This window comes from Cataglyphis hispanica, chromosome 20 (assembly GCF_021464435.1).
Source record: "Cataglyphis hispanica isolate Lineage 1 chromosome 20, ULB_Chis1_1.0, whole genome shotgun sequence".
Classification (NCBI taxonomy): domain Eukaryota; kingdom Metazoa; phylum Arthropoda; class Insecta; order Hymenoptera; family Formicidae; genus Cataglyphis; species Cataglyphis hispanica.
Window position 1 is genome coordinate 3976092 of NC_065973.1, and position 22613 is coordinate 3998704.

Consider the following 22613-nt stretch of genomic DNA (forward strand, 5'->3'; position numbering starts at 1 on the left):
ATTTTGGGATTAATATATCATTTTTGATTATATATATATATATATATATATATATATATATATATATATATATATATATATATACATTATTTATCTATACAGAATAAAATTAAAAAATGTGTAAATAAGTTTTATTACAGAAATTTGCCTATAAAATAATACACAGATTACATAATTCTCGTTGTTTGTATAAAATAAAAAAACAGCACAGAGTCGACAGCACGGTTAATTAAAATGCGGGATAATTAATCAAGCTTTTGCGTTCTTACAGCAGAAAAACATTTGAAGCTCGTCGAATAATTAGTGCCGCCTGTTATGAAGCACCTCATTAAAAGCGAGCGACTCCAATTCGGTTGGATATGCATATCTCGGCATGTATATGCATATACATACAGACGACTGCCTGCTGCTGCATTTACCTGCTTCCCTTTAACGCATTTCAAGCGCAGTCTTTCGCGAACGGTGCACCGACACGTATCACTGATTTCACGACCTTCTCAACTCTTGAGGCAAGAAGAAACTCATATTTTCAGAGACGCATAAAATCCGTTTGAATTCTGACAAAACATTACAGTAAAAAAAACGCAGTGGATATAAACAGTCGCTCATTCGGAAAATTTAAAGTGCTTCGCATCTTGCGGTAAATAAATGAATTAAAACAAAATCTTATAAAAATTTACTGTAAAACATATTACATATAAATACATATAAATATTTTGTATTGTATTTAAAAAGAATCTATCTAAGGATTCATATCGTAAAATTACGAATTCCTAGAATTTCTTATATCTCTATGCTTAATTTAAAATTTTTTCAATTCCATTTCTATTTATTTTTTAATATTAAATTACCATATAAATTAAGTAATTGAAGTTTTTAAAGGAGAACTTTTTTTGATAAAGATATTATTTATTTGTTAATGAGATATAATTAATATTTTTTTTGAAGGATCAGTAGACTTCGATTATTAGAAAAAATCAACGACATATTAGTATAGAAAATGTATAGTGTACACGTGACACCAGGAAGATCTTCGGAGCGGAAAAAACATTCGAGTGATATGGATAGCGAAATCAGAGCGTACGGAGGACGAAGGAAGGAATCGATTTCTGTGAAACTGAAAAATTACATCTATTCACAATTTCAATCTAATGCCATATCGGGTGAGTCGGAAAAAGTTTAGCATCAGATTAATATCATGCCTGTTTCAATTTTTTAACATCGGATTTGTAATAAATTTTTAAGATTTGATCTTTATCGCCAATTGATTTGCCCATATATTTTATAATTATTAATTTATAAATGTATGTAAATCATAGGCACGCTTGATAGATTTTTTATGCATGAACTTTATTATATATTAATATACAATATATTTCGCAGTTCTGCCACATATTGTAGCTAAAGGTGTATATAAGAATCTTTTATTATTTATTTATTAATTATTTTTATCTATATAATTTTTTCTCGTTATTCCATTATTTATTTATCTTGTTTTTTATATAATATATGGAATATAATATATATATATATATCCTATATATAATATAAAAATCCTAATTCTTCCTCTTTCTAACACGAAAAAAATTTAAATACTTTTTATATCACGAGATATCGCTTTGCGTAAAAAATATTTCAAGTATTTAATTAATTAATTAATATAAGTATTTTATCAATCTCTATATGTATATATGTATATATATATATATATATATATATATATATATATATATATATATTTCCGATCTACGGAATACATTTACCCCCCTCTCTCCCCCTCTTTAGTTTTAAGATAGATTGAGTGGAGTGTTTATATTTATTCAAAATAAAGTAACTAACTATTCAAAGCTGAAAAAATGGGCATTCAGAGATAGATCTGGTTATCTATCATCAAATAATTTCGGCTTCAACTTCTCTGTTTGCTATTGATCTCTATTCAAATATCGTTCTCGTTCCAGTTTCAAGCCGGGAAAATAATTGCGCGTGTCACTCATCGGAAGTAATGCGGAAACGCAGAAGAGCATGTTAATGAATCTTGTGTCAGGAATTTCGCAACATAATTACTTAAGTGTTACTGTGCAGTGCTCGAAAATGAAAAGAGACTTCAGATGTTCCAATTCCAAATCAGAATAATAATCCAGACATCCTTCCATAACTTGAAAAAATTTTAATCGTTCCGGAGAAACAGTCTTTTATCATCATTCTATGACTTATAGAGAACATTATTCAATCACAAAAATCTCTCTTATTGTCCGTTTACTGTCGCAAATGTTTTGAGCAAGCTCTAAGTCTTTGACGCGCTGGAAATGTCATTACAGAAAATCGAATCCGAGATTGGGATGGTCATATCGTCACCGATGGACGACGATTCATATTGATTCATCCATACGTCATTGATGGGAGCCTCGGGAACGTCGCCGACGATATCTTTCAGGATGTCGTTACCGGGAATAATATTTGTATGCATTGTCGTCGTCGTATCGTGTTGCACGAACGAATCACTGGATATATTCGTCATTCGCACACCCTGTGATGCGTCATTGTACAACATCCAATAAGGCGAAAAGGAATGTTGCCGCTGCTCGGCAGTATATCTTCGTTCAACCGAACAGCGGCCGTTATTCGTCAATGATCGTTGCGAAACGATCGGAGCCACGTAGCAGTAAACACAGGATGTCTGACTCAACTTGGAGTAATCTACTTGTTTAGACATGCGGTAGTTCAGGATGTTCTCTAGATTATTGGTCTCGGTGGTCCACTTCGGCCAGTATGGCTCTATTCCTGGTTGACGAAATATCGCTTAATTAAAACCCCAAGAAGAGAATAAAAAAATATAGAATTTGCTTTTTGATAAATTATTATTTATGAAAATGATTAAAAAAAACATTTTCATAAAATATTTTATATGAAAGTGTACATTTTTTTAATATTCTCTTTTTAACACACATGGTTGAAAACTTTATATATATATATATATATATATATATATATATATATATATATATGATTTTTCATATATTTATGTAAAAATTTGTTTTTTATTTTATTTTTATATGTATTTTTTATATTTTTTCTTTATGTTTATATTATTTATTTATAACAATGAGAAAAATTAATAGAACAAACGCGCACCATTCGCTGGTCTCTGCATATTCGCCGCATCAGTTCCGTGATTAACATCATTTTCCATTCCTGGCACATTGTTTTGCTGCTGATCCAATCTCTCGTTTAATGTATTGTTCGTCTCCTGAATAAATCGAGGATAATGATACTGATATTGCTGATCGTTCATATAAGTATTTTGTTGTGCATTGTTTTGTCCAAAAGTATCTACGTTGCGAAAATAACTTGTTCCCATCTCTCCACTGTGTTTGCCGAAATTTTGCAGATAATAAATATCGTTGGGATCGTTAACTATCATATCCGTACCAGTCGCATAGTTTGATGCGTCCTGCGCATCAATATTGAAGAAGTTTTGGCTGCCGTTATAGGCGGTATCAGTCTGATACTGATAAGTTAAATTATTGTCCGCATTTGCAGTAGTCACGGCGAGATCTTGTTGCGTATTGTTGTAGTAGATTGCGTGGTATACTTTGGAAGTCTGGAGATCGCTATCAGGCATTTCCATGACGCTGGTGATCGTCCAGTTCTGATAAGGATTTGGCCGATTGTCCACGTCAGCAGAAAACCTGTACTGATCATCGCCTGTCATTGCGCCTGGAACCTGCTGAGACATCAGATTTGCGTCATTAAGTACAAAATCGCCTCTGGTGTTTTTCAGTAAGCCATAATACTCATTGGTGTTAGTCTCAAGTTCATTTTCATTCTCATTGTTCTCCGATTCGGCGGTCAGGGTATCGGAATTATCCAGCAGATTGCTGGTCCAGAAGATTGAGCTGGCGATTTCGCCCAAATTGGCACCTACTGGCGCTTGCAGCATTCTCTTCAGCAGAAACGAGCCTTGCGATCCATTTTCGGGCTCTTTAATTATTTCATAGTTCGATCTGCCATTTGACGAGATCGCCAAAGGATCAATGTGATTAATTAAATTTGCTTTAGAATAACTCGATTCATCAAGAGGGACTGTTGACAGGTTGGGCGGTATCGATGTCGTCCGCAGGTTCACGATACTCAAATCTTGCACTTGGTTGTTGTTATTGTTGTCGCATGCTTGAAACTCCCGCTGAATTCTCTTGAGTAAGAATTGTTTGAACTCCTCATAGTGCGGGATCTTGGTTTCGTCATCCTTGCTCACAATCTCCTCCTCGGCGCCGATCTGCAAAAACGGGAAGCACTTTGTCCGAAGTCAATCATCGTCGCTCGATTGCTGCGTCGCGAAAGCGTATGGTAACATAATATATTTGTTAATTTTTTTTACGAATGTCAAGGCAAAGAGAACAAGAATATGATTTATATGATGGGCATTATATTGATCGACATCATGATCGATTAAAATCAAATGTATGATTGAATTATATAAATGAAAATTAATAGCAACTTACCCACTGATAAGCCGGCTGTTGTTGAGGCGGCTGTTGCTGCTGTTGATGACAATAATAATCATCATCAGTCATCATATAGTCTGGACTATGCAACGGCGTCGATGTTATTCCAAGTCTGGAATCTTTCAACTTCCTCGTCTTCCTCTTCCGACTCTTCCTCAATTCCTGCAGTAATCGATCGAACTCCAGTTCATTTCCGCTTTTGGCGGCTTGCAGGACTTTGATCAACGCTTTCTTCTGCAATAAAAATCTTGATAAAGCAAAAAAATACTCGAAAAATGAAAGCACATGGAAATGGAGTAAATTTTTTTACGTGGAAATATCCTCGAAAAGTATAAACTTCAAGAAATTTCACGTATACTGGCGTGTTCTTGACACAATTTATATGAATAATAAAAGAATAAAATTGCTGAGAGGATTTTATTTCTAAGAGGAAAATTGAAAATATTTTTCGTCGAAATTGAAAATCTGATAACTGATATTTTATGAATGTGAAAGTTAATTCTTGAATGTATAATTAAATTTGGTTAGAATTTCGCATACTTTTTCACATCGTGAAGATATACAGACGAGGAAATTTGTTTAATCATTTGCCAGATGCAATTCTTTTCGATTATTCATATCTATTTGGAACAAGTAGAAACGAACAATATAGCATTCAAACAGTCATGGATCGAATATCCGTTAATCGCGATTAGCGCAATCTCTCTCGATGACAAGGACGATTCTGACATTGCATCGACAACTTTGAAGAGCAATCAAGATCTTGGTTAGAATTAGCATTTCAAATTGTATCCGTAATTAGACTGAGATTTGGCTAATTTTCGATTACCGCATTTCAGCTACGTTAAAGATGTCAAGTCCTTTGAATTACAATCACCATGATCGGAGCACGATCGACGAAATTTCGATTAATCCTGCTCCGCTTCCGGAGCATGCGGAAGATGACAGGCGATGGAGTTAAAACGAACGAGGAACAGGAATAGGGCCGAACGGGACGGCATCATCACCGTGATGACGATGGTAACTCACCTTGACGTTGCCCGGTATATGATACCTCAGGGCCAGAGCCTGCAGTTCCTTGTAGGATAGTTGAGTGATATCGCCGACGTTCATGTTGCTGATATGTATGGCGGAATTTCGTCTGCTTCATCGCTCACCCGAATGTATTTCGAATTCGAGCCGATTGACTTTTAGCGCGAAACGTTATAAAGTGTCATTTTCAGTGTGGGATCGCGACTTTATTAAATTGGCACGATCCGGACCAATCGGTGAAGCTATTGATCGATTGGTTCTCGTGAAATCAAAATATTATTGATCGACAATTTGGTGAATTTGTTTTCATCATCGTGGCAAAAACGGAGCACCAATCCCGATTGTGAAAATACCTCTAGAATTGTAATTTAGAAAAGATAATAGATCAAGTATGAAGGTATAAAGCTGACTTCTAGTAGTGGTTGTGGCTTTGATTAAATTTTGTGCAGCTTTTCTCTCTGTCACTACTGTCTGTAAAACTTGTATGGAACACGCCATAATCGTATGTTATGCCAATGATAATATGCTATTTAATTTTCTTTATCAATTTGAAGTTCTTTCGTAATAAAGTGCAAAATTTATAATGATTATATTTATGATGATTACGCGTGCGTGGGAGAAAGAAGTTAATTTAAACTCGATCTTTTTGGCTGAAGAATTTTGTTGTGTTTATTCCACTTCCATAAAATCTGATTAATTTGTGTTGCGAAGTTTTTAGTGAGAGAGAGAGAGATGAAAATAGAAAAGAATGTATTATATGATAAATATTAAATATATTAATATTTGCAGCATATCTCGACAACTGCGTCATAAACGGACTCGGATTTTCGTAGCACATGCTACTTTTACATATCGACTCGTACGTCGCGTTTGTTTACATGGAAAAACTAACGAATTTCGCGAGCCGAGTGCTCGTAAAAAATTTACACGAGTTTGAGATTGAAACGTATGTACACTGTGTAACAGAAGTTTACATTTGAGGAACAAAAAAAAAATAGATGTAATAAGAGTGATTAGCATAAATGAGTTGATTAATTGATGCAGAAATAATGCTTAAAAAATAATGTAAATTTAAATATTTATGCAAATATATAAATATATTTATATCATAAAGATTTATTCCTAATCGAGATATATCGAAACTTTGAATAATATTTATTATATTTATGAATTCCAGGTGATATTGACGTTTTATGCTCTGATATGACATGACGTAAAAGCGAGAATGCTGTGAATTAATAACTCTATCTGCTATTTTTGCAGAAATCCGATTTGCGGATTGATTCGTTCTACTTCGTCGTGTTACCTTTTTAAAGAATTTATATACTAAATGTCTAAATGGAAAGGAATATCGCATTACTTAGGCATTTCAGAAACAAATTTTGGTAAATTTCAAAAAAATATAGAACTTATTTTTTTGCAAAAATCATTAATTTAATAGCTAAATTTAATAATCACAATTTAAGAAATAGAAAGAAATCTTTGTTATTTTTCTCTCATGATACGTATATTAGAGTCGTACTTGATAACTTAATAACTTGTCAGTCTCATGTATTGCTTTTTTTTGACAATTACGCCGTTCGTTAATGGGCAAATATTTACCTTTAAATTGAGACAGCTGACAATTGAAATGTCAGCTGAGTTGACGTTTCATGACAGATTACTAATATTATTGGAAAGACGAGTTAATGAACTCGAAATTCAAATAAAATAGTTAGCAACGGCGTTTATTCCGCAGTTCTGCTTCGTGGGATACAATATTCACTACTTCTCAAAAGCTTTTAACGTTTCGACGCTTCCGTAACTTTTAAAAAGGCTTTCAAGAGCTTCAAGATTTTTATTTTTAAGGCTTTCAAGAGATTACCGTGGTTGTTAACTCTTTAGAATTGCTTTTTCCGCGACGTCAATTTTAATCATAGTTTTCATTTTGTTTGTCAAGCACGTCTACTTTTTTTGTTAAATTCTTATTGAAAATCAAGAATTCAAAAATTTTAGAAAAATTCTTTTGTATCTAATTGACAACTGGAGTTAAGAAAAAGCGGAAATAAACTAAATTTTTTTAACTTTGTATAATCGGTGGGAAGGAATTAATTTTATTTTATTGAATTGAAGATTTATTTCTTGTTTCAATACTTAACTTATTAGCTACATGTACTAAATTTCTCTCATTGGGAAAAGTTGGAAAATTTACATCTCAATTTACTTTTATCTGAGATATAAATTTTTCCAGATTGAAATGTTTTAAAAGTAATTCTAATTTTTTGATAATAACATTGGAAATAATTCGAGACTTTTCGTTCCAAGTGACTCGAAGTTTTCATTGAACCATCACCACCGTAAGCTGTCGAAGATCGTCGCACTTGCGCGCTGAGAAAACGACGTGCGACACGCTTTCCCCAAGAACCTCCCGATGCTTCAGTATGTGACATCGGCGCGTCCGCAGCCACCAGTAATAGTAGCAGCAGCAGCAACAGCAGCCAACGGTGTATCTCTTGCGCAGCATCCGCAACTGCGTTGTGATTCATTCTCGCTCTCTCATCCCGCTCTCCGTACGTGAGCGGAGTTCCTCGGGAAGCGTGTCTCGGAATGCATCGTGCAGATCAGTGGTGGTGAAAATCAAATCCCGATAATCCCATCTCGCCGCCAATATATCAAGGGCAGGCCGAGCAGGAAGTGTCGTGCGGGCTTGTTGGCCGATGAAGGCGCGTAAGAGTCGCGACAAAAGTAAGTCTGGAAGGCGAAAACAATTGTAAAAAAAGAAAAAAAAAAAAGAGAGAAAAGGCTGCTGCCCGAGATCGAGCCCTTCCTCCTTCCTACTAGCTCGTCCCGTATTTGTGCGTGGCCGTTCGATATACTCAACGTTTGTACAACGTTTGCACAGCCATTGATACTTGGACCAGTCGATCGACTACTCAGAGGAGAGCGTCGTTGACAAGTGGAGCGACAGCCGGGGGTGATAACTACCGAATGCAGCACCAAGGTGCGATGATCAGTGATGGGTCCTCTCTTCTCTTCTTATATTTTTACCCCTCTTCCCCTTTCGCCTTACGGACACGGGTTGCCTGATCTGTTTATCTGTTTGTCTGTCTGTCTTGTCCGTATGTACATAGTAATCCCGTGTGTTCTGTGAATGGTAATTTTTGCGTAGGTCTGAGTCCAACCCTTGTCGCACCAGGACTGTTAATGTGTCAAAGGTCATATCTTTCGACTTGGTACGAGTCTTTGGATGTCTTCTCGGGTGATATGCTTGAATACCACACTTTCTCTAATCTTTCAGATTTTGGGATTTTTTTGACGTTTAAATATCCTGGCTTTCGAAATTCGTTAAATTTGTCCGCTTCTCTTTTATCTCCTTCGGCTAATCAGTATATCTATCTCTCTGCAGCAATATCGTATTTTCAGAATTCCTGAAATTAAAAATGAAATCTCTTAAAACTTCCAATACTTCAATTTCTTTTAGAATCTGTGTAGAGCAAATATTTTAAATAATCCTTGAATCTAGAAATTTTCATAGGCCTCTCGAGATTTTTAGATCTTCAAGTTTTCTAGTTGCTTCAATTAATTATTTTTGCTATCTGTTTATTTGTTGAATATAAAATTTTTCTACCTTCAAATTTTAGTCTTCCTTCTTTAAAATATTATAGGATTTAGGATTTTCAGATTATTAAATTCTTCGATTTTTATTTCTTAAAAGAAATCTAGAGAGAAAGCGAGATCTAATCTCTCTTTCTCTCTTGCTCTCTCTCTCTCTCTCTCTCTCTCTCTCTCTCTTTCTCTCTCTCGCTGTCTATTTAGATTCTTAAATGCTCTTACATTTTTGCATTATTTTGCAAGTTTAAAATGATTAGTATATGTATAATAGAAATTAGAAAAAAATTAAAATTATTAAATATTATAAAATATTATAAATTAAAATTACTAAATATTATTATAATTAAAAAATTAGAAAATATATTATAATTTTGTATTATCTAACTCCCTTTTTGTTATATAAATAATAGTAATATATGTAAAATATTAGCGATCATCTTGTTTTTATAGATAGAAAATCTGTGCTTTGAAACATTTATCTCGGCAGCAAATCTTTTTCGCGTATCTTCGCGAATATTCGCAGCTTTCGTAAAAAGAAGGAGTAGTCAGGAAGCACGGGGTAGGAGCTGCAACGTTACCATAGCAACCCCGGATACCCGGGATTGGAGCTAATGGTCGCAGTATGCGTAAAGGATGATCGAAACGTCGCGATCCTTTAGAAAGAGAAAGTGATTCTTGACGTATGATCATTAATCATTAGACGACATAAATATGCGACACAATCTATTTCTATCTATATCCCTAAATCTCTCTTAAATCTTTCGATTTTCAGATTATTGGACAGATTGATTTGTTTTTATAGCTTATAATTTTTGAAATGTAGACTTATAGAATTCTCGACTCTTGAGTTTGTAGATCTCTCAACACTTGAATGTCTAGATCTTTTTGCATTTATAGATTTCTTCATTTTTATAGATTTCTTTTAATTAGATATAATTTTCTATTCTTAGATATTTAAAAATTTTTTTTTACCATATATTATTGTAAAATATCATGTTAAAAATTCATAGTTTTCTTCTAGAATTATATTAAGCTTTTTAATAGCGAACTTTTATTATTGTTTGATTAGTTAGTAGTATAACGTTACATAGTAGTTAATTAGCTCGTTGATTAACATTATTGCGATGAGGATTTTTATCAAGAGTAAAGTATTGAGTTATTTTTATAATTTGCATTTGCCAAATTGTTATATATAAATTGTTTATTATTTTTATAAAATATTATTTCTTTTTAGCAATTGCGTGGAAATACGCACATATATTTACAATTAAAATTAAAAGCATACACTTGTACTGCAAGAAAAACTTCTGATTAAATTTTATGGAGCAAAATATTTACCCTGCACCGTAAAATCGTATCTATGGTATTCTCTTCACTCTCAGAAGACTGTAATCTTCTTAGAGCTCTCTCACAATTTTTTCTCAAACTTCTTCAACGATTCGCACTGTAGAGACACAAGGTCGTCGGTCAAAAATAATTGTAAATTAAGAATATCAAATTATTTATGAAATTCTATAAAATTAATTAAAATATTAACAATATAATGCGAAATTATTTTATTTCTTTCAATTTTTTTTTTAATCTGGATGATACAAAATCTTGAAATTCTTAATTTGAATTTTTAACAAATTATATAATTTGTAGATTCTTTATAAAAAATACGAGCGACCTCGTGTAATGCGAACCACTTCTGCGATTTTTTTTTCACCCCTGTTGTCTCTCGCTTCTCACGACTTCTCTCCGTCTGCAAGTCTGTGCACTGTATAGGTCCCTTAGAGTAGAGCTATCCTTTTTTAGAGATATTAGGGTCATGATTTCTTGAAAAAAGAACAAAATAAGAAAAGACCTCTCTCTATATCTTTCTCACTCAAGTAGAAAAGAAGAAATAAATGGAATCGCCCTCCCTCGTCACGTGTGACGAGTGGTTGTTGGAGCCCTTCGAGGGTACCTTCTTCCTGCACGCTTTGATAAGAGGGAGGGCGCAAGAGGGAGCATCTCGAAGACGCGGCGCAGTCTTAGGAGTGAAAGATTTGCGAACTTACAGAAGGAGAACTTGAAGGACTCGGGGACGTTTTAGGGAGCTCCGGAAGCGCGGTAGCCCTTGGCGGCCGACACAGACCGGAGGAGCTTGCCACTCTCGCGGCCACAACCAGATTCTCGAGGAAGGAGATCCAGTTGATCTATCGGGGCTTCAAGCAGGAATGCCCGAGCGGCTTGGTCGACGAAGATGCCTTCAAGCAAATCTTTTCGCAGTTCTTTCCGCAGGGAGGTAATGAAGGGATGATGATGATGATGATGATGATGGTGATGACGATAACGATGATGATGATGATGATGGTTGCCAATATCAATCATTAACTGATAAATACAAGTATTTTTGTCAAGTTTGCAAATTTTTAATTATGAAGAAAATATAATGATTTTATTACAGTGAAATGCAAAATAGAATTTTGACAGTTTAAGACTTTCGGAAAAAATTGAAATACTGCTTTTCCCTTAAATTCAACAATTTACGTGAATCTTTTTTGAAATAATTGAGTTCTCCGTGATAATTAAATTTAAAAAAAAAGAAAACTGTACATATAATAAATATTTGTTTATATAAATTTTTAATTTTCCAAATTTAAATTTTCTCTCTTCTCTCGTATATTTTTAAACTTTATAAAATAATTCTATGCTGAAAAAAATCATATATACTTTTTTTGTGTTATTATTAGCACTCTTCTCTAATCATCACATGTTTTAGATGCAAGTCAGTATGCTCACTACGTTTTCAACACTATGAAGAGGAAACCATCGGGCAAGATAAGCTTCGAGGTAAGCGATATCTCAGGGAAAGGGACAAACGCTTTAGAAAAACTCAAACTGTTTCCACAATTTCAAACTCTCTTACCGAATATATATCATCTCAGTTATTCGGAAAACATAATTTTTGGAACTAAATTTTAAACTTTTCGAATAGGAATTCCTCACCATACTGTCGAAGGTGTCGAGAGGATCGGTGGAAGAGAAATTACAATGGGTCTTCGGGCTGTATGATCTGGACGGCGATGGTTTGATAAGTAAAGAAGAGATGCTGGACGTCGTGGGATCCATCTACGAGATGTTGGGTCGTTACACGCAGCCACAAATCCTCGAACCGCACGCGGCCGCTCGCGAACACGTCGATCGCATTTTCCATGTAAGTATTAGTATGACATCTCTATGTATGATGAGCATAAAAATCTCTGAACTAAAAATAATAAAAAATGAATAAAATATCATAATAAAATGTTAGACAGAAATTTTTATCAACACAATTTTTTTAGTCTTCAAGATTATTCAAATTACACAATTTATCGTTCATTTTGAGAATAAATTAAATTTTTTTAAATATCTGATTATTATAGTAATATATTAGATTGATTAGATTTTTATATATATAGTAATTTATTACATTTTTTAACTGTATAATTTTTAATCAAATATCAATACTTATTGTTAGTATAATTTTTTCAATAGTAATTTATGATACTATTTACTTATATTATTAATTATTAATTATTAGTTATATTAATAATGTCTTACGCATATTTTTAGTTGATGGACGCAAATAAGGACGGCGTGGTGACCATCGAAGAGTTAGTGCAGTGGTGTTCCAAGGACGAACAACTATTGCGAAGTCTTGACACTCTGGACACCGTATTATGAAATCTTAATTTATTATCGGAAATTTCAGTATCGGATTATCAATTATGCTTTGAGCAATGATTACGAGACACGCAAAGTACCGTGAATCTTCTCATCGATTTATCCGTTTCTCTTTATATGCATAATTACGCAAATTATTAATGATCATAAATGATTGCGCGAAAAACGATAAAAATCGATTGAGGGCGTTTAGGAATCTTATCAAGGAGGAAATAAAACTAAATTATTCGCGAATTGTAAATTTATAAATTACATTCATAATGTAAAATGTAATAATTCAAGGTGTCGTTTGCAAGGGAAAATCAAACGCGACCAAAATCGGAATGTTATTCGAGACATGTCTTTAAGAAAAGATGCTTGAATTGAGAACCCTTTCGCACGTGTCTTTTGTAAATATGTATGTATCCGATTTACACACATCTACCCAGTCTTTCATATACAAAACTTCCAGTACGTCATTCAACGATAGAGCTGAAAGAACCGACAATTTAAGTTATCTTTAAAATTTCTTGAAGCTTCATGGCTTTGAAAATTTGGAAAAAAGAAATTACATATGAAAATATTAAATTTATACATATATTATATTCATATATATTATCACAAAATTATTAAATATTATAAATTAATTATGATGCAAAAAGTAATCCGAAATACCTAGTTTCTTGTAGAAAAATAAGTGAAGTAAGATCAATGGATATGAATTTGATTTATCAAAAAAAAAAAAAAAAAAGATTTATAATTTAATAATGTAAATAAGATTTATAATTTACGAAGAATCAATTTTAAACTTTTTAAGTTTTTCATTTAATTTTATAAAATATATTCTTAAATATTTTTGTTAATTGTTTTTTTGCAAGATTATAACGATATTTACAAGGTATTGTGAAGTGTTTCACAATCTCTAAATCTTCAATGATATAATGTACACATTAATAAATTGATCCCTTGGGCGTAAACTTGCCCTAGCTCTTTAAGATTTCCAAATTTAATCTTTCAATTAATATATTAATTATTGTGAATGCCGAATTTGAATTTTTTGGCATTAATCATGAAACGATACTCTTCTCGGACCAAGTGAAGGAAACCAATTTTATCCTGTTATCACCTGGTCAATGCCTCATGTGATTTCCTGTACCTTATTATTATACATAATGATATATTCTAATGTTAATATAGAATTATTATTATTAGATTTAAGATGAAACTTATTGTCTGCCATGCGTCAGTATAATAACAATATTTTCAGATTATTTATTTTGATATTATTAAAGAGTTTTTATTTTGCATTTTTCTAAAGTTTTAAATTCTTTGATTATTGTAATCTTTTGGATTTTTATACGCGATTCCAACTATATACAAAACTTTTAATTTCTAGAATGCTTAAATCGCGCAAAATTCCTAATTCTTCAATTCGCAGATTTTTATTTTTGAGTTTTAAAGAAAAAGATTTTCCTGTACAATTCTTTTTATTGTACGATCTTCATGGCAGATATGATGTATCGATACCATTATTATTACACTCGTTCTTAAATTGTTGAGATTTAAAATTCTCTCTATACAAAAATGAGCTATATATTGACTTTGTTAAAAATATTTCGTGGAATTTATTCTCGTTCGCATATATTGCGAATTTTTCAGCATTTATGAGCGCAAAATACACCTTTTGCGTATTATCGACATTATTAGCGTGATGTAGTATGTACATACATATATAATCTTTGTTAAGATGCATGTATATTTACACATGCATATCTGTAAAAATAAATCTACCTTTGTACCTCAAACATCACTCTATACGCTTCTTCTTTATTAAATTCTTAAAAATATAAAATATAAGAGAATATATGTACCATCACAGTTAAGTTATATGTATATATCACATATACATATATTATATATAATGACTATATATATATATATATATATATATATATATATATATATATATGTGTGTGTATATAATAGTCGCATCCTGTCTTCCTCACTTTTCTATTATCTTTGACTTCCGGCTTTCATAAAAATAAAGAGCATAGCATAGATGGTTTGGAAATCTATAATATAAGTAACGTGAAATATAGATTTTCAGGCGATCTATGCGCTCAATGCGTGAAACGGAACGCATCCGTAATAAGCAGAGGAGCGCAGAGCGCTCTGCACATCACATGTATTCGGTTTCCGATTTACTCTTATGTACATTAGTTGCTTTCCATTTACATCAAAACTCAGATAATTCTCACTTATGACACGTCATAACTCAGTTGAATGCACGTTCCTTTTGATGCTGAGAAAGTGAGATTCAACTGAGTTTCTGCACACGATCGAGACCGTATGCTTTAGTGAGTCTGTGGACTCACATACAAAAGTAAGATTATGAATGTGCAATATCACTTGCGCGTTCCTTTTGCTCATTGAACAATTGATATTTTATCCGAGTATAAAATACTCACATAATTGAGTGACTCAGTATCACTTGAGTGCAAATGGAAAGCAACTATTATCTCCTCTATTTACTGAGCAGGTGACCGGTGAACTGGGGACCTTCCTAGCAACTTTACTCTAACTCTACTCTGCCTATTGGCCATCTGATTCGTCGAAGAAGGAAAAAAAAGGAAGAATTAATCTATTCTAGAACGTGTATGTATACACAACAGCTACAGCTGGAAAACATCCATTAAAGGGAAAATCAAGAATACAATCGATTTTTGTATCATAAAAAGTAAAAACAGGTGAAAAGACAGATTATAAAAATTTAATAAAATAATTGAGTGTTTTGATTTACACGTGATTGTTAGAAATATACTTGTTATTTATATACATATATAGGAAAGAAGGATAAACATGGTGAAGGAACAGTTCCGGGAGACGAATGTCGCCAGCAAAATGTAAGTAAATCTATTTTGACACAATTAAGATGTAAATTAATATTCTTACTATTACAAGGTGTAGATGAGTATATTACTTGCGATTTTATGTATATAACCTGTACACATACTTTGTAGTTATATGTTTTCTTTATTCAGCTCCCATATAACTTTCGAAGCAGACAACATGCATAACATGCTTATGCAATCCAGTGTGCAAATTATCACTAAAAATTTGTACAATGAGGATGTCGAGCGTACTCCAGTTATGTATGGAATGTTAGACAGGCGCATGGTATTCAAAAATTATAATATCTGCTTTTATCTGCTTTAAGAGAGACTTAAGAAAAAAATCTATGAGACTTTTGCTTTGGTTGACAGGGAATAAGCGCTAATGGCGTTGAATGTGCTACGTGTAATAAAACAGTGCACGATTGTGTAGGACACTTTGGTTATATAGATTTGGAACTACCAGTTTTTCATGTTGGCCACTTTAAATCTATCATTCAGATTTTACAGATGATTTGCAAGGTAATACTCTGTTATATAACTACTAAGATTTATCGCATGATTGTTTCTTATATTGGTCAATTATATTTATAGAATTGTGCTCATGTTTTATTAATGCAAGAAGAAAGGGAATTTTATTTGCGTAAAATACAAAATCCAAATATGGGATATTTAATGCGCAAGGCATTGCGTAAGCAAATCTGGGAGAAAGCAAAGAAAAAGACGATTTGTCCAATTTGTAAAGAACACAATGGCCCTGTTAAAAAAATTGGTTTTCTTAAAATTGTATATGAAAAGTATAAGAACTTAAAGAAAACGGATCTTCTTATTGAAGAGAAATTATCTGAGTTAGGCTCGGCAATGGAGCATGACCAAGAGCTTAAGAATATAGTAGAGTCAAATTATAGAACTGTATTTGATCTATATTTGTATCCAAACGTGGTATGAATTTATATTTTCTGAGTGTTTTAATATCTTTTATATATATAATTTACACAAAAACTTAATTGTTTAAGGTTCAAGAACTTTTCAACAGAATTCCAGTAGGTGATGTGTATCTATTATTAATGGATCCTAAGTGTGCTGTACCAGCAGATTTAATATTAACAAGAATTCCTGTACCACCTGTTTGTATTAGACCTACTGTTGTATCTGATCTAAAGGCTGGTACAAATGAAGATTATCTAACAATGAAATTATCAGAAATATCTCTTATTAATGGTGTTATTCGTAAACAAAACAATGTTAATATCAATATGTATATGGAACATTGGGATTATCTTCAATTGCATTGTGGTCTGTACATTAATAGTGAAATGTCTGGTATACCTGCTCACATGCAAGTAAGTTTTAATAAATATTATCCAAAGATCTAAAAAGTTATCTTTCTTCAATAATATATACATATACAATAATACAATAATACATATTCAATAATATATACATAATACTCTTTTAGCCTAAAAAATTTGGTAGAGGACTAGTACAGAGATTGAAAGGAAAACAAGGTCGTTTTCGAGGTAATTTGTCTGGCAAACGTGTTGATTTTTCTTCTCGTACAGTAATTTCACCAGATCCAAATCTTAGAATAGATCAAGTAAGTATTGCAATTCACAAACTATAATTAAATAGTGATATAATATGGTATGAGAGATATCTATTATGTCGAATCTTTCTACAGGTTGGTGTACCTATGCAAATTGCAATGACTTTAACGTATCCTGAAAAAGTTAATCCTTCAAACATTGAATTAATGCGTGAATTAGTTAGAAATGGTCCAAATGTACATCCTGGAGCGAATTATGTACAATATAGCAATTCACAAGATAGAGTATATCTTCAATATGGCAATCGGAAAAAAGCCGCCCAAAATTTAAAGGTAATATATTAACATGATTTAAAGTTCTTTTTTTTCTTCAGATTCATGTACATTTTTTTCATTGCATTATTTATGTTACAGAATGGTGACATTGTTGAAAGGCATCTCAAAGATGATGATTTGGTGCTGTTTAATCGACAGCCATCTTTACATAAATTAAGTATAATGGCGCATAAAACCAAAGTATTGAATCATCGAACATTTAGATTTAATGAATGTTGCTGTGCACCTTACAATGCGGATTTTGATGGTGATGAGATGAATCTTCACTTACCACAGACTGAAGAAGCAAAAGCGGAAGCGCTGGTTTTATTAGCGGTAAATAATGATGTTCCTCAATTCGGTTTATTGTAGTGAGTTATATTCTAAAATATATTTGTTTATAGAATAAATCCAATCTTGTTACACCACGCAATGGTGATTTGCTCATAGCAGCAACGCAGGATTTTATCACTGGTGGATATCTTTTAACTCGAAAAGACGTGTTTCTTCAAATAGACCAAGTTAAGTTGGCTCTTTGCTACATAGTCGGTTCGGATGCGTCTCTGATTGTAACTCTTCCTAAACCTGCAATTCTGAAACCAGTTAAGTTGTGGACCGGCAAACAAATATTTAGTTTGATTATTCGACCAAGCGCGAAATCTCCTGTTAAAGCAAATTTAAAAGCAAGGGGCAAGACTTATACTACCGGCGAGGAATTTTGTATTAATGATTCTTGTAAGTTGCAACAATAATGATTCTGTTGCAGTTGTTTATTAAAAATTTTTTAAACAATCAGTTTAAATTCACAGATGTTATTATTCGCAATTCCGAGCTCTTAGCAGGAGCAATGGATGTATGTACATTGGGCTCTGGATCGAAGCAAAATATATTTTATGTTCTGCTGCGTGATTGGGGAGAAGATATTGCAATTGCGGTAATGTGGCGCTTAACAAGATTAACGAACCACTTTAATTTTAACAGAGGAATTTCTATCGGTCTCAGTGATCTTTTAGCGAATGAAGGCCTTCTTCATGCTAGAGAAATAGTATTAAATACTCAGTAAGAATAATTAAAATCGAATAATTCAACAGACAATACTTTAAATAAACACTATAAATATTATATTAATTCAATAATAACTAATTCTGTTGTTTATTTAAAGTTACTCCAAATGCAGCGAGTACATTCAACAAATGGAACAAGGTCAGCTCGTTTGTCAACCTGGATGTACAGAAGAGGAAACATTGGAAACGAAAATATTAAATGAGCTTTCGGTAATTCGTGATAATGTTGGTAAAGCATGTTTGAAAGAATTACATTCAACTAATACTCCTCTAATTATGGCACTCTGTGGGAGCAAGGGTAGTTATATCAATGTTTCTCAAATGATTGGTAAGTTTAAATAAAAACAATATGAATATATATATATATATATATATATGAATTATCCTGATATCTAACAGCATATTGTGTGTATGATTGGTCAGCCTGTGTAGGGCAACAAGCTATTAATGGACATAGAGTGCCGAATGGATTCGAAAATCGTGCGTTGCCTCACGTTTTACAACAATTGAGGACACCTGATGTTAAAGGTTTTGTGAGAAATTCATTTTACTCTGGATTGGATGGGAAGGAGTTTTATTTTCACGCAATGGGTGGACGAGAGGGTTTAACGGATACCGCTGTCAAAACTGCGGATACCGGATACATGCAAAGACGATTAATCAAGAGTTTAGAAGATCTGTGCGTTCACTACGATATGACAATACGTAACTCAATGCGCGATATCATACAGATAAGCTATGGTGGTGACAATATGGATCCTACATATATGGAAGGTTTACAAATTAGTTACATATTTTGCACAAATTTTGTAACAGGATAATAAGCATGCTCTTCTGTATCTTTACAGGTAAAGATTATCCAGTGGATTTCAAAAGAATATATGATCATGTAAGAGCAATATCGCCTTACGAGAACGAAAAGCCTTTAGATGCTGATAGCGTGAAGAAGTGCACGGAAGACATGCTATCTGCTGAAGAGTACAAATGTTTTAGTAAGGAATTCAAAGCGGAACTGACGTAAGTGCAATGATGAGTATATAATATAAATCGCGTAAATTTAGAATATTGATCTAACAAATTGAACATTACGATCTTTTTTTTTTTTTTTGCAGTGCATTTATGCAAACGGTGGCGGAAAAAATAGAGCGTTATCGAAAGAACATGAACTCGGAATTGCCGGTGATTCTGCAGCTCGAACGTCTTACTGTTTCGCAATTAGTGGAATTTATTCACACGTGCAAGGAGAAATACATGAGAGCCGTGATAGAACCCGGCACGGCTGTGGGCGCACTTGCTGCGCAAAGTATCGGCGAGCCGGGAACTCAGATGACTCTTAAGACATTCCATTTTGCCGGTGTAGCATCTATGAATATCACGCAAGGTGTGCCACGTATTAAGGAGATTATCAATGCGAGTCCAAAGATCAGTACTCCTATTATAATAGCAACATTGGTAAATGCTATTATTTTGAGTGCATACAAGTTTGTTCTATACAAAGTATATATTTTAATCTTAATTTAATTTTAATCTTTTTTTTTTGCAGGTTGATGGTACAGATCTTGAAGGTGCCGAACGAGTGAAAGCGAGAATTCAAAAAACTACTCTAAAAGATATAACTGAATATATCGAGCAAGAATATACACACACGGATTATTTTCTTATGATAAAATTAAACATGGACAAGATAAAATTATTGAAATTGGAAGTGAACGTTAATTCTATATGTAATATGTAAGTATTTGAAGATTTAATTAAATTAAAATAGTGCAATCTTTGGGTGCAAAAATAATCATCCATACTAACATCGGATGATGACCGAGTTATGAGAGATAATTTATGATTCTAGACTCTGCACGTCAAAATTGAAGCTAACTCCAAAGAACGTGCGTGCAATAAGCGATTCAGTTATTGTTATACATCTAACTAAGCAAAAGGAGAATTCCAATTTTCCGTTTCGTCGACTGATGGTGGCGCTTCCGAAAATTGTAGTGAAGGTAAAAAAAATGAATGTGTAATGTGTGTATGTGATTATATATTAATAGATACTATATATATAGAAATATGTTATAATAAAATGTAGTAATATAATCTTCATTATATCTTACTATAAAATTGTATGATACATTCGAAAAATATTTAAGATTTATAATTTAGATTAAGTATATATAGATAAGAAGATATTTAGATTAATATGAATCGTGTTAAGCATACTTGGATACTTATACAATACAATACTTAGATATTTCTAGGAACCTCTCTACATTTTACATATTTAAAATGTCTATATTTATTGTGCACTAGGGTATGCCATCAGTTTCTAGGGTAGTTGTGCATGATGACACATCTGGTGGGACAACAAGATGGAAATTATTAGTTGAAGGGGATAATTTTAGAGAAGTTATGGCAACATATGGAGTCCTCGGTAAAAAGACGACGTCGAATAATACAATAGAGGTAAGAGAAGTTAAATTTCAGAAAAATTATATATATATATATATATATATATATATATATATATATATATATATATGTATATATTAATATGACTTTATTTTAGGTCTTCAAAACACTTGGAATAGAAGCAGCAAGAACAACTATCATGTCAGAAATCAAATCGGTAATGGAAAATCACGGAATCAGTATTGATCGTCGACATCTAATGCTTTTGGCAGATTTAATGACAAGTAGAGGAGAAGTGCTTGGTATTACGAGGCAAGGTTTAGCCAAGATGAAAGAATCAGTTTTAAACTTGGCATCGGTAAAATTTTTCACTTTTCATTATTTTATAATATATTTGTACACCTTTTTTGATACAATAATTTTTTAGTTCAGTTTTTTCATTACCTTTTCTTTGATTCTATAATCTAAATAGAATTTTCAAAGAATTTATGGAAATATCTATTGTAAACGAATTGTCTATTGCAGTTTGAAAAAACGTCGGATCATCTATTCGATTCAGCATATTATGGACAGAAAGATATTATATGTGGCGTATCGGAATCGATAATAATGGGTATTCCAATTCCAGTAGGTACAGGAATGTTCAAATTACTTCACAAATATCCTTTTCACAGTATATTCAATATGCAAAGAATTTATTTTTTTTTCAACAGTTATACCCTACTTGTACATTTAATATATACATGATTTTCCTTAATAATTAAACACAGCAGACAAATCTGAACCACAGAAGAGGGAACTTTTATTTGATGATCCACAATTTCACAAGCAAATCCATTCTGAAAAGCGATTTGTGCGAACACGACCGCGTCCAGTGTTACAGACATCGTAATAATAAAATGTATGTAAAAAATGTGTTTTATGAAAACGAAAACATTTACTGTAGTAAAAAAAAAAATTCTTTTGTTTTATGATCAATATATCTTTAATTTTTATTTTACTTAGTAATATACAAGATAAACAAAATTATATTTTTTTTACAGTGTAATATTAATATTATGTTTAATTCATATATGTATATTTATTTCACTTATGTAACTTATAAAAGTATTATATACTTGAAATAAGTGTGTATTTCTTCATAGTGTAAATAAATATACACAATCGATTTTCTCAGGAGAATAGTCATAAATTTATAAACTGAAGACGATGAGTATCAGAACTCTGTACGTTCTACTGTGACATAATATACATATATTTTTTTATTAATATACTGTTAAAATTTTACAATGTCCCTTTCATATAAAAATTGTAGCGATTTATTAATGTGTATAATTAAAGGATATTAATAAAAAAAATTGTACAGGCGCCTTTTATACAATTTTACTAGCATAGAAATTAATAATTATCCGATTTTTTTTTTTAATTAACTCGTATATAATTACATTGCAAACGTATATATACAATCCATATAATATTTATCGTTCATAATTCTTTTCTATATTTTTTTATATCTAACTAAATTTATGATAAATATCTTTGATTTCTAAATAGAATTACTCATTTCTTCTTTTCTCGCAAAATATTTTGTAATTATCTT

The 22613-nt window shown here is 32.3% G+C and overlaps 3 protein-coding genes and 1 long non-coding RNA gene across 11 annotated transcripts; 2 read left to right on the forward strand and 2 right to left on the reverse strand.

Moving 5' to 3' along the window:
• Positions 1–236: 236 nt before the first annotated feature.
• LOC126857078 (Kv channel-interacting protein 2-like) lies at positions 237–13567 on the forward strand. 6 transcript variants are annotated; one of them, XM_050606188.1, is made up of 9 exons: positions 5937–6039; positions 6327–6483; positions 6715–6922; positions 7842–8261; positions 8419–8517; positions 11206–11397; positions 11875–11945; positions 12091–12309; positions 12708–13567. In XM_050606188.1, the coding sequence occupies exons 4-9, from the start codon at positions 8234–8236 to the stop codon at positions 12816–12818; spliced, it is 720 nt and encodes a 239-aa protein (XP_050462145.1). In that variant the 5' UTR covers positions 5937–6039; positions 6327–6483; positions 6715–6922; positions 7842–8233; the 3' UTR covers positions 12819–13567. The 6 variants fall into 6 exon arrangements, with proteins under 6 accessions (XP_050462139.1, XP_050462144.1, XP_050462143.1 ...); XM_050606185.1 differs by having other exon boundaries at positions 11173–11397; positions 12708–13566; XM_050606189.1 differs by lacking the exon at positions 8419–8517 and having other exon boundaries at positions 11173–11397; positions 12708–13566.
• On the reverse strand, positions 1776–5684 carry LOC126857077 (uncharacterized). Of its 2 annotated transcripts, none has more exons than XM_050606181.1 (4): positions 5535–5684; positions 4503–4739; positions 3133–4276; positions 1776–2781 (listed from the first exon to the last, which is right to left on the reverse strand). In XM_050606181.1, the coding sequence occupies exons 1-4, from the start codon at positions 5616–5618 to the stop codon at positions 2285–2287; spliced, it is 1962 nt and encodes a 653-aa protein (XP_050462138.1). In that variant the 5' UTR covers positions 5619–5684; the 3' UTR covers positions 1776–2284. The 2 variants fall into 2 exon arrangements, with proteins under 2 accessions (XP_050462138.1, XP_050462137.1); XM_050606180.1 differs by having other exon boundaries at positions 3133–4294.
• Positions 8527–15380, reverse strand: LOC126857079 (uncharacterized). Its single transcript, XR_007688440.1, has 4 exons — positions 15266–15380; positions 12696–12800; positions 12102–12360; positions 8527–8944 (listed from the first exon to the last, which is right to left on the reverse strand). It is a non-coding gene; the product is annotated as an uncharacterized LOC126857079 (long non-coding RNA).
• A 27-nt stretch (positions 15381–15407) lies between these two features.
• Positions 15408–22140, forward strand: LOC126857075 (DNA-directed RNA polymerase III subunit RPC1). 2 transcript variants are annotated; one of them, XM_050606179.1, is made up of 22 exons: positions 15408–15544; positions 15642–15700; positions 15839–15974; positions 16061–16210; positions 16283–16630; positions 16705–17031; positions 17148–17285; positions 17370–17567; positions 17649–17885; positions 17954–18284; positions 18359–18608; positions 18712–18941; positions 19037–19387; positions 19462–19630; positions 19726–20065; positions 20157–20344; positions 20460–20607; positions 20915–21067; positions 21171–21371; positions 21539–21672; positions 21782–21914; positions 22057–22140. In XM_050606179.1, exons 2-21 carry the CDS (start codon positions 15657–15659, stop codon positions 21903–21905), a joined length of 4197 nt encoding a protein of 1398 aa, XP_050462136.1. In that variant the 5' UTR covers positions 15408–15544; positions 15642–15656; the 3' UTR covers positions 21906–21914; positions 22057–22140. The 2 variants fall into 2 exon arrangements, with proteins under 2 accessions (XP_050462136.1, XP_050462135.1); XM_050606178.1 differs by lacking the exon at positions 22057–22140 and having other exon boundaries at positions 21782–21991.
• The last annotated feature ends 473 nt before the right edge of the window (positions 22141–22613 follow it).

Bases quoted from the DNA above. Each gene is read 5' to 3' on its own strand.
- LOC126857075 (XM_050606179.1), top strand. From the start codon at position 15,657: ATGGTGAAGGAACAGTTCCGGGAGACGAATGTCGCCAGCAAAAT. The intron at 17,568-17,648 runs GTAATATATTAA...TTTATGTTACAG, and splicing joins AAGCCGCCCAAAATTTAAAG to AATGGTGACATTGTTGAAAG. The intron at 20,066-20,156 runs GTAAATGCTATT...TTTTTTTTGCAG, and splicing joins CTATTATAATAGCAACATTG to GTTGATGGTACAGATCTTGA.
- LOC126857078 (XM_050606182.1), top strand. From the start codon at position 1,001: ATGTATAGTGTACACGTGACACCAGGAAGATCTTCGGAGCGGAAAAAA. The intron at 11,946-12,090 runs GTAAGCGATATC...CTTTTCGAATAG, and splicing joins CGGGCAAGATAAGCTTCGAG to GAATTCCTCACCATACTGTC. The intron at 12,310-12,707 runs GTAAGTATTAGT...GCATATTTTTAG, and splicing joins ACGTCGATCGCATTTTCCAT to TTGATGGACGCAAATAAGGA.
- LOC126857077 (XM_050606180.1), bottom strand. From the start codon at position 5,618: ATGAACGTCGGCGATATCACTCAACTATCCTACAAGGAACTGCAGGCT. The intron at 4,740-5,534 runs GTGAGTTACCAT...TTTTTATTGCAG, and splicing joins ATATACCGGGCAACGTCAAG to AAGAAAGCGTTGATCAAAGT. The intron at 4,295-4,502 runs GTAAGTTGCTAT...CTTCGGACAAAG, and splicing joins AACAGCCGGCTTATCAGTGG to TGCTTCCCGTTTTTGCAGAT.